Source organism: Opisthocomus hoazin, chromosome 1 (genome assembly GCF_030867145.1).
Source record: "Opisthocomus hoazin isolate bOpiHoa1 chromosome 1, bOpiHoa1.hap1, whole genome shotgun sequence".
Taxonomy (NCBI): Eukaryota; Metazoa; Chordata; class Aves; order Opisthocomiformes; family Opisthocomidae; genus Opisthocomus; species Opisthocomus hoazin.
In genome coordinates, this window is record NC_134414.1 from 106,112,445 (window position 1) to 106,129,547 (window position 17,103).

At 40.8% G+C, this 17,103-nt stretch overlaps 1 protein-coding gene across 2 annotated transcripts in view; it reads left to right on the forward strand.

Annotated features, from left to right (window-relative positions):
• The window catches only part of KCNJ6 (potassium inwardly rectifying channel subfamily J member 6), a 170,007-nt gene that overhangs the window by 114,310 nt on the left and 38,594 nt on the right, over window positions 1-17,103 (forward strand). For both annotated transcript variants that reach the window (XM_075431997.1, XM_075431990.1), the window contains one exon: window positions 7,883-8,803. In XM_075431997.1, the coding sequence (XP_075288112.1) occupies window positions 7,906-8,803 (898 nt within the window). In that variant the 5' untranslated portion in view covers window positions 7,883-7,905. The remainder of the gene's footprint in view (window positions 1-7,882; window positions 8,804-17,103) is intronic.

The following is a 17,103-nucleotide window of genomic DNA, read 5'->3' on the forward strand; positions in this document are numbered from 1 at the left end:
GTAACTGGCAGAAATAGCTGGAGCTGAGTAACTGCAGAAAGAAATCTCTCAGGAGGCATGACAGACAATGGCACGTTACAGCAACTCAAGGAGACATACATCTGACACAGAGGCATCAGAAAGAAAGCATGTGGCTAGTATTTGCAGCTATTAAGGCCTGTCAGCACTGTGAATCATTAATGATCCCTATTATCCCTACTACAGCAGTTGTCAGTAGTTTTGCCACATGGAAATACTGAACATGAGTCAAGGCCTGATGTTGCCAGGTGGCATCACTGAGGGTGGGACACCTGGGCTGTCTCTGCCTCTGACCTCACACCACTGCCTGCAGCAGCAGTGACAACAGTATGTATTTGCCAAGTGCAAAAAATGCATGCCTTTCTATCTTTCTCACCTTCTCAGAAGACATGCTGCTTCTCAGGAGGCTCTTTTCTGCATTGGTTGTGGACAGGACAAGAACACTGTACCAAAGGAGACTGATGTCTGATTTTTGAGAGATAGAGTACCTCTCTGACTTCTTTATATGTTGCTATGAGCAACTGCATGCAAGAGTCTCTGACTTTAATGCCAGCCTTGCTCACTTCTCATGGCCAGGAATCTTCATTCTGCCTTTCTGGTAGTCCTCCATTATCTAGTCTTCCACTGGTAGGCCATGATTTCCCGAGTAACGACTGCTCCTTCTATCATGTTGAGCTTAGTTTCTATTGTTCAAGATTCTCTGAAATTGCATGGGACACCTATTTGTCTCCCTTTTGTAGCTCTACAGGTTTGTCATTCTCAGACTTCCAGATTTACTACCTGCTTAAGGTGAAAACATCTTTGCTTTTGCCTTTCTAGTCACAGTACGGGAACAAAAGTGGGGAGGTTGAGTGTGAAGTGGTAGTGAGCGCTAGAAAACGGTGATAGACCATCTACCATAAAGGATAAGAGGGAGTTTGTAATTGAACATATAGCTTGTGACAGAGATTACTTGTATCATCTAGGGGAATATCATGAATAAGAACATGGCACAAGCCAGAGCACATGTGTGATATCAGCAATAGCCCGTACATATGCTAAGTCTGCTCAAAAGAATAGCACCTAGACTGAACTGAACTGGGCCCCCAGAAAGCACTCTGGACATTGGTCCCTGTCGCTACATGTATAAGGGGGTCAATGGCCAGTGTGCCTGCTGACATCAAAAAAATAGGTCAATTTGTGTAGATTCACAGGCTTTCAGGAGAACCCTTATCTGCTCTGAACCTCTAGCTGAAGCTTTTCTGGAAGCCGAAAGTCTAGTAAAAACTATGCATACCTAGACTAATCAGACAGGAGCAGAGATATGTAACAGCAAACTCTCCTTATTCCAGAAATCAATTTTCAATGTCAGGCACTTGTATTAGAGGTGGCTCTGAATTAACACTGACTCCAAGCACTCAGACTTCAGGTGGTAAACAAGTTTCATAATCTAATTTGGGGTCCCCAGCCTGATGAAAGTCAGAAGACATTGATAGTCAACTGCCTCCACACATCTTTGCAGGTTCAGAATGTGCAGCCTTTTTACACTGCCCCATATACGTAACAAAGTCGAGGATATTTGGGTTTCCTGTGCTTCAAATGAAGCTACATTTAACCAAGCAGATGTAAAAACAGCATACTGGAGCCTTTAGCGGTAAATTCTGTAAAGAACTGGTTAGAATCCAAGACAAAAATTACAAGGTCAAACGACTACCAAAACCGGAGTCACGGGTTTTTGAATTCACGTATCAGCTTCATTTTCCGTCCTCCAGAATAAAAGGGCCAAGAATCAGAAATTAATGGAAATGTTTGTACTGCATAGAGGCAAAGCATTACTCAGGCTGATTTTTTGCACATGTACAGGCTTAAAAGAAATGAAAATAGTATAACATTATTTTTATCAACTTGGATTAAAAGGCAATGATGAAGCAGGTAGTGTGATAAAACAAGGTATCATCCTTACAGCCTCTTTTATAATCATAAATATACTTCAATTTGCATTTTTTTTCCAGTGAAAATTACTGCTGAAATAAACTTAAATCACACACATGTTTTCTCTGAAATTGTATTTATGATTCTATGGGTGCAAGTAAGTAATTTGGCTCTTGAAGAAATTTGCCAAGTCAATGTTTATTGAACATTTGAGCATTTCAAAATGAGGGCTAGACAATGTTCCCAGACAAGAGGATAGACAATCTTGCATTGATTTCCACAGCGCAGGACCAGATCCTAATTCCTTTCTTTTTCAGAAGAAAATCTGCATTTTGTGATAATGAATGCTTGCAATAGTTAGCTGATCATTTAAAAAAATCCATTTTTTTCTGTAAACAAGACTTTCTCCTCATCTCTAGTGATAATACACAGTATCTCACAGCACGGATTACCTGGTCTCACTGAGAGTGATACAGGCTGAGTTCATCAAACAGGCAAATGCCCTTCTGTTCTGCGAATACCTGTTCCTGTGCCCTCAGTGCTCATCAGATCTGAGATTTTATAAAGCTCTGAAACGCTGACTAAAACCATCCAGAGATCAGGCAAAGCATTTCAAAACTCCCTGTCTGCTTCCTCACTGTGACTGCTCCTTGCATCACAGGCAAGAAAAGAAACAGAAAGACTCTGACTTAGAGCAGAGTATTGAACCTCGCAGAAAACGTCTTGTGCTGTGTAGTGCTACGCCACCTTCTCCTGATGTCAAAGCCTAACAACCTCGCAGAGGCAGCGGGGACCGGAAATAGCCACCTGGTACTGTCAAATATTCCACAGATGAGTTCAGTGTCAGGGATGCCTGTGATCACATCAAATGAGAGGTGAATACTGAAAAATCTTCAGAAAAGGCAAGCGTGGACCTTACTAATGCAAACAGCACCTTAACTTCAAAGATGCCCTCATCCTACTAGGAAAGTGGGGAATGACCTGCATGCAGACAGAAATCACAGTCAAAATGATGTCTGCTCAACATCTGTATACGTGCAATAAAGCCCATGAGAACAATCTGTAGATTATAAATGATTTTTTGAAAATAGTGGATTTTTGATAAATTGCATACAAACTGTTCACAACTATGTTACAAGAGATAAAATTAGTGTACTAAATTACAGTGAAACATTCACTGAACTCTCTGTATCAGCTTCTGTTACAAAAAGGTCAGTTATAATTTGTAATATTCTCAGTTGAAACTCCTAATTATTTTGCAGGTCATCCTATAACTCACAGTATGCGATCAAAATAGGCTACGAGTATTTAAATTAGACGAATATGCTCTTTACATACCTCCTTTTGTTTTGTATTTGTACAATACTATGACAAGATCTCTGAAGGACTACCAAAGTACAAAAACTACATTACTAATGATAAAATGATTCCTTAGGGATGCCATGAAGGCTGTGAGAATATCTCCTGTACAGCTCATAGTTTGCTGTTGACACTGGATTTATGTTATTCTACAGACCCTAAATAAAAATATGTGCTTGGAAACACTGGATTGTGCCTTTCCAATGCTGTTCTGAAATAGACAAAACCAGGACACCAGCACTGGTTGCATCTTTACTGGAAAAAATGTTCCCGAGCACTGGCACATAATTCCTTTTATGGTAAAATTCCTTGAGAAGCCCTCGGCATGGTTTTGACCAGTGCAGTACTGAGTACACACAATCCCCGGCTACATTTCAGGTGTTAGCATGGGACACAGACTATTCCTAATAAGCAGATTGTAGGAGACTGCCCTGCTTTGAAAACAATGGGAGTTCAATAATACAAGTGTGGGCTCTACCACTCCATTTAGCCCCCATGCTAAAGAATAGGCCTGGGCACATTTAATTTATGAATATAGCCATAGCTGCTACATACTGCTATGATGAAAAACAAGTGAACTGTTCAGGGACTGATTTAGGAGAACTCCTTGTCATTTGCTGGAAAATGAAACAAGTCACTGATATCTCATATGTTTGTATGCATTTGCCTAAAAGACTCACTGAAACAAATGCTTTGATCACAACACTCAAAATTGGCCTAAATTGGCCTGATATTGCTACCTGGCGGTTGTGTTCAAACAAACATGTTTACTGGGAGAGGTGGAAGCATGCAGAAGGAGTACTTTTTTTTTTTTTTTGCAGTGCAGATTAATAATATGGATATATTTTTGTCACGAAGAAAAGAAGAGAGAGTAAAAATAGCTCTCAAGTGAGATAGCTGCTATTCACTCCTCTGTTCCTGGAACCATGACAGCCATTATATAACCAAAATGAAAATTAAATGAAATAAACAGCATAAGATAATTGGGTTGATAACAAGCAAAAATATAATTAGTCGAAATGTTTTGTGGCAAAGGCGCTGACAATATGTGGCTGTTCCTCAGCCTTAGTGGTGAACAGGGATCCTGCCATGTGTTTAAAACTTCTTCATCAAGCATTTCCATGGAAACACACAGATGCACAATCCTTGGATCACTTATTTCAGGAATTGCTGCTCCCAGGGTTCACTCTGGAGTAAGAACTCAGACCAGGAGAGGGTGATGGGCTGTGATTCTGATTGAGAAACCCCCCCCACCCCATGCAGGTATTCGTTGGATCTCACAGTCAGAGAATTTAGGTGAGGGAAAGCATAAAAGGGCACCTTGCATAAAGAGAAAAAGATCAAAAACTTGACCTTAATTTTTCCTCTCACAGACTTCCTGAGGTTTGAGAAATGACAGCACTGGAAAGACCCTGAAGAGTTTACAAAATGGCCAGCTGCCCCCAGGGAGATTAAAATGTGCACAAGAGTGTTAGCAAGATGCTATGCTGAGAGAGAGAGGATAAATGCAGTCACGGGGCTTGGTTGTCCAAAGCTGCCCTTTTACATTTCTATATGGGAGTCAGTTCTGGTGCAACCTCTCAAGCTTAAGAAAAATTCTCCCACATTGGAAGGGGCAGGTCTCCAAAGCCCACTTACTATGACAGTGACAGCCACCACCACGTGCAGGGGAGCACAGCGGCTCCTTGCTCCTGCTACAAAACCTATAGCCACTTGAGAAAATGTAGCCCTTACCTCTCTTTGCAGGTCAGCTCATGTACTCTAAAAGACAGGAAAGGCTGGTTATGATGCACAAGAGCTTAATCAACACAAAGCCTTTTGAAAGCATCATTAAATTTGTCGTGTAAATAAAAGGCGCTTCATTGCTAGCAAGTACTTCTATAGGAAATAAACACCATATGCAAAGCAGGCTAGAGGGGTGCAGCTCAGGACTGGTAGGCCTCCCTGGATGGGGACAACCCTTCAGATTTCTCCTGATGCCACTAATGAAATCAGCACCTGTGTCCCCTGCCAGCCCTGTTATGGTTTTTAGTGCCATTTCTGGTAAGAGATGCTCAGGCAGGGAGGCCTAGGACCAGATTGACTTGAACAGTAAGGTCAGAAGTAAGTTATATTCTCAAAGGCAAAGGAGGACACCTGCATCCTGTCTCTGTGTTCATGCCAGGTTGTAACTGGGAGGGGAAAGCACAATATCCATAATGCCTTAAAGATAATGAACTACGTTAAACCATCATTACTAGTCTAACATACATTGCATTGAAGTCTGAAAAGCCAGAGCCTTCATAGGCTGTTCATAGGTATTTGAGGGGTCTATTACTGCAGTGATGTGCTGTCTCCTGTGGACTGAAATCTCCTTAGGCACAGCAGAGAGTTAAGCATTAAGTGCGAAGCCTTAACTTCAAATTTTCTGGCTTTTGCTTAAGTCTGCCTCACAAAGTTCCTGCAATGCCTTTTTATTGTGTTTATTTCATCATACATTAGATAGCATTAATGATAATGCAAGTAGGCACACTGTCACCAACTGGAGCAAGTCGTTCAGAACTGACTGCCTGGTGACACGACTTCCAGTGCTGCCGCTGCCATCAGCCTGAATCATGCTGTCTTCAGACACAGCAGCAAACTGAAAAAGTGACACAGGATGGAACGCACAGTCTTTAAACACAGAACTGCTATCAGGTTTCCATGCTACTGCCGACCTTTGAGCCTTTCTTTTAACACAGAAAAGGCTATGGGCCTGAACAGAGGCTTGGCTGGCACTGGAGCTGGCCAGAAGGAGAGACGAACGGTGTCCAACCCATTGGTTTTTTTCCCTGGGTATTTCAGTCACCTGTCAAACTTTACAAGGGTCTGCGATCTTTCTCCACAGGGATGAGTCTGCACATCTTGAAGATGTGAGACTCCACAGCGATCTGCTGTATAGCACATATTTCCAAGAGTGAGAGACTGAAACACTCTTATAGCCATACTGATCCTCCAACATCAGACCCTTGTGTGAAGCTCTCTCTGGACAGGAGCCCGGGCTTCACTGGCAGCTCCTCCACATGGAAAGGGTTGGGTCTACTGCCCAGAGCAGTGCCATGCAGAGACACACAAGCCTGTGGGGTACCGGAGACAGGACTTCTGTCCTGTCACTAACAGGACAGCTGTGTCAAGCAGGAGCTTTGATGGGTTTACGCCCCCATTTCCCAGCCAGGCAAGAGGTACTCAGAGGCAAGCAGAGCTCAGGGAAATGAAGTGCTTCCCAACCCAAGCTGCTTGCTCCCAGTTCTCTGCTTGAAGGCCACCACCTACAGCAGGACTGGGCAGCCCACACCTGAGCCTGCACAGCAGTTACCACAACACACTAATGCAAACTGTGGCTGTTGCAGGGCGCACTGACTGCACGCAGGTCAACGCCATGACTGTTCAGGCAGAGCATCTCTGCAAACCAATGGTACAGCCTCATACCAGTGCTACTTTATTCAGAGCCAAGCATCTAGGCAGAGCCAGCAGAAGCCTTTTCCCTTCACAGCCTGGCAGCAGAATAGTAGCAGTTAGCCAGAATGGAGAAGAGTTCAAGAGCTGAAATTCCTGCAGGAATAAGCCCTGAATGCAGAAAGATTTCCAGTAAAAAGACAACAGTTACCACAGATGTCACCAGGTCCTCAGCTTCATGCAAAATCCATTTGATTAAACCGCTCTCCTTCTCAATAAACTCTTCTTTCTTGCACTTGTACATAAACATAATGAAGCTATTTATCTGAAAAGGCTGAGAAGAAAAAAAAGAAGGCAGTTACTGTCATTTCTGGTTTTTAAATTCTTGTAAGACACTTATGGGGGAACACCGTGTAGGCCCTTACAGTTAGAGAAAAAGGCACACTTGAATTAAAGGCCATAGGCATACTGCATTAAAATGAAATCATGTTCTGAAGTACTGTATGTTTTATCTTACTGGGAGAAGGACACACAGTTCCCTGTCTCAGTATCAGCAAGACATTGGTTTTCTATGGAAATGTGCTTGAATAGCTCGTCGTATATGTTACACTAAAGCCTGCCTTTCCTTCAGCAAGAGTATGATTGGTTCTTTCTAAAAAATATTGGGGTTTTTTTAACTCCTTATACTTATTTAATACTTTCCCATACCAGTGCAATTGATTTTAAAAATGGCTCAACAATTGCTTATTTTCTCTGCTCATCTTGTTAACCAAAAACCCCAAGCAAATCCATTTCCTCATGTATATATGCTGTCTCCCAGAAGATCTTTCTTGGTGTATACAAAACCTCATTTATTAAACTGTAAAGGGGGGGGGGGAGAAAGATCTGCTTGAACATATCTGAGAGAATTTAAATATGGGTGTGGCTAGGATGACCTGATAGATAGGAAGTGAGACAGTTTTCCTTCAAAGTATTTCTATTTAGCAATAAACTGAGGATGCTTGACATCATCTGACTTTTGTCTTGTGCGTCTAACAGGTGAGCAAAGAACAAGGATGATAATTTTGTTGATTAACAGCAATTTGGTGCCAGTAATACAGAAGAAGTTGTGTGTTGACTTAGAGAAATAATAAGAAAAATAACTCCTGCCTTTTTCTTGTTTGTTTGTTTTTAATGGCAGCTAACGTACTGGAAGAAGACTCAATGGAGCAGGACATAGAGAGCCCTGTCACTATTCATCAGCCAAAGTTGCCCAAACAAGCTAGAGAGGATCTACCAAAAAATATAAACAAAGAATGTGCCAAGAGAAAAATCCAGAGGTATGTTAGGAAAGATGGGAAATGCAACGTCCACCACGGGAATGTCAGAGAGACTTACCGTTACTTGACTGACATCTTCACTACCTTAGTCGATCTCAAGTGGAGGTTCAACCTATTGATTTTTGTCATGGTTTACACTGTGACCTGGCTCTTCTTTGGAATGATCTGGTGGCTAATTGCCTACATGCGAGGAGATATGGATCATATAGGGGACAGCACGTGGACCCCATGCGTCAGCAACCTCAATGGGTTTGTCTCAGCCTTTTTATTCTCAATCGAGACAGAAACCACCATTGGGTATGGTTACCGGGTCATCACGGACAAGTGTCCCGAGGGAATTATACTGCTTTTAGTGCAGTCTGTTTTAGGTTCTATCGTCAACGCTTTCATGGTTGGCTGCATGTTTGTGAAAATATCCCAACCCAAGAAGAGGGCAGAAACCTTGGTTTTTTCTACAAATGCAGTAATTTCCATGCGGGATGGAAAGCTGTGTCTGATGTTCCGAGTAGGAGACCTTAGGAATTCACACATTGTAGAGGCATCAATACGAGCCAAGTTGATCAAATCCAAACAGACAAAGGAGGGGGAATTTATACCACTCAACCAGACAGATATCAACGTAGGTTATTACACAGGGGATGATCGTCTCTTTTTGGTTTCACCACTGATCATCAGCCATGAAATTAACCAGCAGAGTCCTTTCTGGGAGATTTCCAAAGCCCAGTTGCCCAAAGAGGAGCTAGAAATTGTTGTAATCCTAGAAGGAATGGTGGAGGCAACAGGTAACATTTCTTATACTTTGTATAAGGTAAATGCTTTAATTTTAGAAAGGAAAATCAGTGGTTTTGCTTCACGTTAAAGAAATCACTTGAATAGTCATTACATTTGAAAAAGGCTATCTGGTTAGCTTCAAAATTACAAGCATGCCCAGTTTAATTGTCTGTTCCATCTTGCCTAATGGAATTAGTGTTGTTTCTGCTCTGTTTGGAAAATGAGATAGCATTTCTCATTTTCTAAATTTTTCACAGCATGTCACCCAGTTATTTGTCATTCTATTGCAGGAGCAACTGAACCACTAGGACCTTGTGGGATAAAATGATTTAAAAAAAAAATCAATACAAAACTCTGTTTATCGTTAACATAGAAGCACCAGAGTTCCTGCTGCTTCCAGTCACACATGGGTAACCGCAGAATAACCGCCTTACATGTGAAATTCCTAGCCTGTTTGGATCCAGTAGGAAGTGATAATGTGTTCAGTTTTCTCTTTTTGCTTGCTTGTTTGCTTGTTTTTGTTTTAACTTGTAACATGAGGCTTGTTCCACTTTAGTTCACAAAAGATCTGTCTGATTTTGTATTTCACTGAGGCACACTACACATTGCAGAAGTGTACAGAGCACTTCAAACTGGTATATATAAATAAGGCATGTTATGTCACCAGTCTTGTCAAGAAGCTGTTCGGTCATTGCCTACAATTATACAGCAATTCATCAGATATCGCTTGGCATGGAGAAAATAGTGCTTGGAATTCACAGCAAATGGACTAGTAATACTTCTTCTTTGAATTAAAGCCAGGATAGTAGGAGGATGCTTTCTCTAAAACTGCTGTACCTCCTGCAGTCAGAGTGCTGCTATACTTGTTTTAGGAGCTGGAGGGACTTTTTTTCACCATTAATGACAGCCTCAGTCTCTGAAGGGAGTAAATATAATTAAAACAAGGGAATGGTGGTTTTAAAATGAAGAAAATATGTCCTTGGGAAGGAAGAAACACTGAGTATGGGTATAGAAGACCCAGATTTTCCTGTTTTCCCCACTACTGTAGCAAAAGCTAGGAAAGTTTGAGGATGCAGATTACCCATCTCTGACAGAGGTACAGCCTTTCTAACCCTGACTCATGTTTTGCAACTGGAGCCAGGAAATAAAGAGCAGTCTCTTACTAGAACATGTGTGTGTTTCACACATCTATTATGTGGTGTCAGAAGAAAACTGCATTTGTCACAGTATAATAAACGTGTGAGACAAAAATGGAGAAAAAAAAAATTGAAAGGAACTTGGCAGAGAACTTGAAGTGGTAAATGCAAGGCTTCCAAATTTTCCAGGAAGTAGGTGGTACTGAAATCAAGATGAAATGTTCAGTGTTTCTGATATGTGCAGCAGTCACAGAGGTTTCAAACGTCTGCATCACCTTCAGGTGAGATGATTAGGATATTGCTGTTTGTTAGCTGAAACCATTTTGAAATTTCTGAATTGCAACTAAATGAACTTGACATCCCAAAGACCAGTGGATATTTTCAGGGTTATTGAACACCATGTTTTCCAGAAAAATGATTGTCAAGTAGTAGAAGTATAAAAAATATATCACTGATAATACCTGTGAGATCAAAAGACGGTATACTTCTGCAGTGCATCAAATGTAGCTTTGTTGTCTCAAGCCTCATCACTCTTGGTTGTTTAACCCTCCCTGCCTCCCTTTCCTCATCTTCATCCCTGCACACTCGCGCGGCTTTCTGGGCTCTCTTTGCATCTCTGATACTGACTACAGCTTCCACTCCGCCATTATCAGCCTTCACCATAGCGGACTACCTCTCAGACTGCTCCAGCTGGCAAAGTTTAAGTTAAAATGCTAGAAGAGTCTGTATTAACTGGATGCAGTGATTTGAAAACCCACTGAAACCATCCAGGATTAAGGTGTTACCCTGGCGCCGGATAAGTAGCTACATTTACCATTTTAAGCTGCTCCATTTTGTTCTGTTCAGGTTGGCTGTCTAGCTGTGTGAGATATGAGGGGAGGGCATCAAATAATGCTGCTTAACTACAACATCAGAAAGATTAATGTCATAATTACCAGCACAATTTCTAAAACATGTTTGTGTGGAAGTAGCTACTTGTTCTGTGCTTTGGTCACATGCATTGGATTATTTTTGTTGAAGGTGCAATCAGGCCAACTTTCTACCAAAACTAGACATTTTCTCTCCTTTAATTTACAAATATTTTCCAGTTGCACCCTAGAAAACACTGTAAGCAAATTTCGGCCATCGTATATTCACATTTCCTTCTTACACCCAATGTATAGTGAGAGCAGCAAAAGAACTTGCTTATAGCAGCAATCTCCAACCCTGGAGAGCAACCAGCACACTACCCATCACAGCTGCCAACATCAGTCAAAGTCACGGGATACAAAAACAATAAAGCTGAAGCTAAGAAACTGTGACCTCAGCTATAGCAATATCATCATTTAGTATAGTTGCTCATGGGTCAAAAACAGATTGACATCATTAGCTTACATTATTCATCAGAAAAGATACTCTCAAGCTTGACGAGTGAAAAAAATTCTGTCTTTACTTTCAGAGTTTGCCCACTCTGACAACATTTATACCTTTAATGAGAAGTAACACAGTGGAAAATACGAAGTATAAACATTAGCTATTATTTGTATTAATTATTGACATTATTATGTTTAAAGTTTTACTGAGCAGGTGATATAATTTTATACACATATAATAGTTTCCACCTTAAGGGCTTCAAAAACTCATCTACATATGGAGTGAAACACCACTGTTTACACAGTGTCATGTGAACTCTGGATTGCATGTTAGGACAGGAAATGAAGAATAATGTATTTTATTAAATTAAATTTAAATAATTTACCAAACTAAATTTCAGCAGAAATATTAAATCAAGGACCCCTTAATTCCCCTTAGAAGCATCACCATATCTTGCTGAGATACAAAAAGAAATAGGTATGTCTTTACCAAGGCAGATACCAAATATTAGCCTAGGAAGTATCACTACACCTTGACTATTCACATTCATTCTACTATGAAGATTACTTTGAGAGAAGAATCTTCAATAAGGTAATTTCGAGAAGATGTGAAGTGAAGCTGCCTACTTCATATAGCACCAGCAAAACCTCAAAAACTGCTTTATAAAATGTTTGTTATGGATCCTTCCAATATGCAATTTTCTGTATTTATTTACAATGACATTCAAAAAAATCCCTTTGGGTTCCAAGGATAACATTCGTGCAAAGATTACTCCTGTGGATTTCCTGATACTGATGCATATCCCTCAAGTGTCCAGAAAATCCAATTGTATGAATTACGTTAGGCTGCCATGAAGCAACTGGTGAGCCTTCAGGAACGGGGGGCAAAAGTCCAACCAAGCATTGCCATATCTGAAGGATATGTCTGTTATTTCCACATTTTGCTGTTCCTGTTCCACTTCCCACCATGCTAACAGGAGGTAGGAGTGCCAGTGTGATGCAAAAATCAATACTAACTCCGCAAAAACTAAACTAACATCCATCTTTAATAAGGAAGCCATTTCTGAGGCACTTTTGCTTCTTTTAGTGTCAGACTGCAGCTGTGGCATTGACAGAATAGCCCCATACCAGCAAAGGCTCTGGTCCCACACTTACATAGCACTAAAAAGCAGGAATCTGGCATCCTTCCACTCCTTATGGGAGAGCTGTAACATTAAATGCAAATGAATTAATGGGAAAGAACATGACTAACACGCTGATCTCAGTTCAGCAGTATTTGATATTTGCCATTCAAAACAGTTGCTTTATATTAAAGTGCCATCACTGCTTTCATATTATTTTCTGAGGACCACTTAAGAGATCTGTTAGAGACAAATTAGGAGATTTGTTAGACTATGCACATTTATATTAATCGAATTTGAGAATATTATCTTTTTCCTTGGACCAGCAAAAAATCTTAGGCTCAAAGATACTGAACCCTGTCTCCCCTAAACAGGGGGCACAAAATCTTGGATCTGAAGAACCCATTTATTTGTTTTAACTAAAATAAAACCCTACAGTTAAGAATTTTTTATCATAATTTAATAGCCTTTTCCTAATAATAGGCTTGAAATTTTGAAGCCTTTTTCACCTGGTGAAATATATTTTTAAGAGAGGTCTTATCACGATAAAAAATTAGTCTTTTTAAAAAATTAAGAAAGACTTCCAAATGTATAATTCTGATATAGGAAATAAACCAAGTCCAAGAAAAGGAAAGTCATTTAAATTTGGGGAAGTGAAGTGAGAAAGTGAGGTATGTTACGATAGCTAGACAAACTCAGAGACAGAGAAGGAAACTGAGAAACCCAGAGGGAGGGATCTACAAAAAAGGAGAGAAAGAGAGAGGAGCACCCTGACCAGCCTTTACCCTTATTGGTAATGCAGTTCCTGAATCATACGCAGCCTGGTTCAAATCCCTCCTCTAAACTTGCATTAATTTACAGAAAACAGAATTTTCTAAGACAGGAAAGGAGCATGAGGTACTTCAACCAACTGAAGCCAGCAAGACCCTCAAACTTGGTGTAGTTGTATCTGGCCAGTAGGATGCAGTAGATGGCACTCTGGCAATTCGCTCTGCCTAAAAATAAAAAAAATAAAAATTGAAGCAGTACCAAGGAAAGAAAATTATCCACACATATATCACTGTCAAAAAATAAGTAACAAAGCTAGACAGATAACTTCATGCTCTTATGGATAATTTTACAATTAAACTTATAATAGTGTGCATTTATAATTCTGACACACAGGCAGCTTGAGAGCAGTATTTGCAGAATGATTTAGGGATACATAAGCAAACACACTTGCCAGCTGTGGAAAATGTGCTTGGAAAGCAATAAAAAGTTCACATAGATCGTTATGTATATCATAAATGACGTTACCAACTAGACAGACACTGTATAAAGCTGTTCCCACTCTTCGCTACAGCCCCTTTGACAGACTGATTTGTTGTCTTTTTTATTTCTCCCAAATGAATTGCCTTATTTATCCCTTATCCTTGCCCAATCCTAACAAATATCTCCCTTTGATATGTATGTTAGCAGTTCCAACCTTCCAAAACATCTCAGCAGACTTTGCTCTCTCTCCAAATAAGCCTTGCTCAGGTTACAGTTTTTCACTAGAATCTTTTATTGCTCTTCAAAGAAGAGATGTTTATGCTTTCAAATTGCTTCTTAAGGGGATGTAGATGAAAGGAAGAAAGGAACCAGAATTTCCCGCACCCAAGTGTTTCTGCAAGGCAACTGGTGAAAGTAGATTTGATTGTTGTGCTCTGGGATGTGATCAACGTACATTGACTGAAATGCAGTTTAAACAGGGTTAAAAGTAAATGGCTTCTTCTCTAAGCTGGATCATGGTCATTTTAGGAATGGTGAGAATACAGTGGTTCTCCAGTCTTTAGTTTTTCTTTCTTTCTGTTCTGAGTTTTAACTTCTCTTGATGCTAGGTGCTAGACTTAGATATCTAGGCTCACCTTCTCACTTATCCCGATTTCCCTGGTGTTTCTCAGCAATCCCTCCCACTTATGTTCCTTGCTCACATTTTCATTTTGTAAATTCTAATAAAATGTTTCATTGTTATTAATTCTGACACACAGAAAATTAGGGATGTTAGCATGAGTGATTACAGTCCTGAGTTGGAGTTCTGAATGTCGGAAAAGAAAATCACTCGGATTTCATTGTGATGTTTCTTTCAGGAAGATTTCTCTACAGCTAGAAAAGATTAGTCTATTTGCTGAAGGACACTCTGAGGCTTAAATGAGGCAATTACAATTTCACAATAGTCCAAGCAATATGCAAAATGGCAAGAAGTCACGGAGTAAATTTAATGAGAAAAGAGAAAGGTTGATCATGAGTATTTCAACCAAAGTTTTGGTGAGAGAGTCTATCTCACTTTCAGGGAAGGCAGGGAAAAGATGTTACAAATTTTGTTTAACAGCTTCATTCTCTGAATAGTTCTGTACTATACAAACACATTACCGAGCATTTGATAATAGCCTATTGTCCAGCTTTCATACCTTTCTCACCAATTAGTTGCTCAGCTTTTCACAACTACTGCTTCTCCCTCAACCATAAATGTTCATATATAATATTCAGATTCAGATAGCAATTCCTGTGTTAAAAAGTAAGATCCCTAAAAAACAGGTTTCAGACACCTCTGTATTAAAAAAGACTTCCTTATGGCTAATTAGATATTATTAAATAATTCTGTTCCGAACACAAAACAAACTTGCAGAAGGGCTTCATTTTTCACACCATGTCCTTGCGAACCATATTAGGTCTCTCTGGGCAACAAGAAAGGGCAGTTTCCAGTTCTTTGCACACTCCCGCAGATGTCCACTGTCAGAGTGGCTCCTTTCCTAGCACAGCAGCAAGCAGAGAGAGAAGCCCAAAATCTTGTGTTTGCTCACCACTCCTTCTCACTCTTGCACCTACACACATTATCCCTTGCAGAGGTCATGCTCTCCATGGCCAGAGGAATGACAGGATCACAAAGCTGTGCTTTAACACTGGTCCTGCTGCTGTTTCCCAAGCAGAGGGGCACAGCGGGAATCTGTGTTGGCACCCTCCTCCTTGACCAGCCCAGACCTCACCAGCCACCACTGGCAGACTCCCCCTAAAACTCCGCGATGCCAGACACTTAACAAACACCTCTGTCTCCAACATAGCTTCAAGCAACTATGTTTTCCATCAGCTTTAGAATGGCAGCAAGGTATCTGCAAAGATGATACTGTGGAGTCCTTGAGTCTGCAGACGCAGCTCTGACACCAATGACTGTGTGTTACTGGAGGGACCAAGAAAGTAGAGGCTGAGCTGCAATGCGCAGTGCTGAGGTACCCTGCGCCCACACAGTCTCCATCACAAAGACCTCCACTTTTGCAAAACCAAAGGGATGATTCTCTGCAAAGGGCAAGCAGCGTTATCCAGGTCAAAGGATTCCCCAGGCAGAATTAGCTCACTGAACATTTTTCACCTGCTTACAAAGTGGAGACATGATTTCTGAGCCCTCCTGAGAAATGCTTCAGGACAATGAAGTGCCTTTCACATTTCTGAGCACTTTTAAAGACAATGGTTATTAACCTGAGTACACTCAGTTTGTTCACTTGATTTTGGAATGTTGTAAATGAAGACCCAGCACTAAAACAGTTGATTTGTAAAAGGAAAAATATAACTATAAATTCTATTTTTGGACTTTTAATTTTGGTCATCCAAGGTTGTTACTAACCTGGAGACGAAGGCTGCTGAGCACCTGCGATGAAATCCCAGACGCACACTGATTTCAGTCAGGGCAGCGTCTCACCCCTGGAACTTTTGCTAAAATGAACTGATTCTTTCATGCTGATTACCTTGTTCACCTGTGTTTGATCTCCAAATATGAAGCATATTTAACTAGGCTGCAGTTCAAAACTGTGGGAAATATTTTTGGCAAACTCTGCTCTCACTTATATTTCTAAAAGGTCCTTTCACTTCTCCCCTTGGTGCTTATTTACTTCCAGCTCTATAATATTGTTTCCTCCTGTTCTGTCCCACTGAATTGTAATGAAGGATAAGCATGTTACATTACACTCCTTGATAACAGTAAGGCCTCTTTAAAGTTACAAATATTTACATTGGTTTTTAATGAATGTAAGAAGATAGATTACTCACCTTCAGCAGAAAGTTTTCACAGAACTGAACAGAGCAGTAACTGTAAAGTCAAAAGTGACCCAAAAGATTCAAGAATGAGCAAGCAAAGTGGTTAAGTAAACCAGAAATTCAAAAGCAACATTTGACATATTAAAAAGAACAAGGCTATGGACAGCAGCTAACCACACTGGCTACATAAAGGACGTAAAAAAGACAGAGAAACCTTACAAGTATATGTTTGTTATCCTAGAAAGCTGCTACCAGCACTGAAAACTTCTATTATGGCATAGCTTCTGGGTTCCCTGAGGCCGCTACAAAAAAGTCATCAAGGGGTACCAGCAAAAACAAATCACAAAGAATGGCAGGGTCTCAGTGGGCTCCGCCATGGCATTGCAAGGAAAATCAAACACAGGTTTGGACTCGTTGATGTGCTCTGCCTGTTTTTCACCACCCTGACGTTACAAAGCAGCTAAGCTCTAGTTTATTCACATAGCCAAAGGGGGTTCAGAGAGCTGCTCGCTTGTGTCACTGAAGAGGAGCGAGCCAACGCCACGCTGGCGAGCCTGAGCCCGAGCCCCAGCAGCAGCGTAGGCACCGATCACAGCGTACGCACATGGACTGCTTATGGGGCACAGTCATACATTTCTCAGGACTCCCACCCACA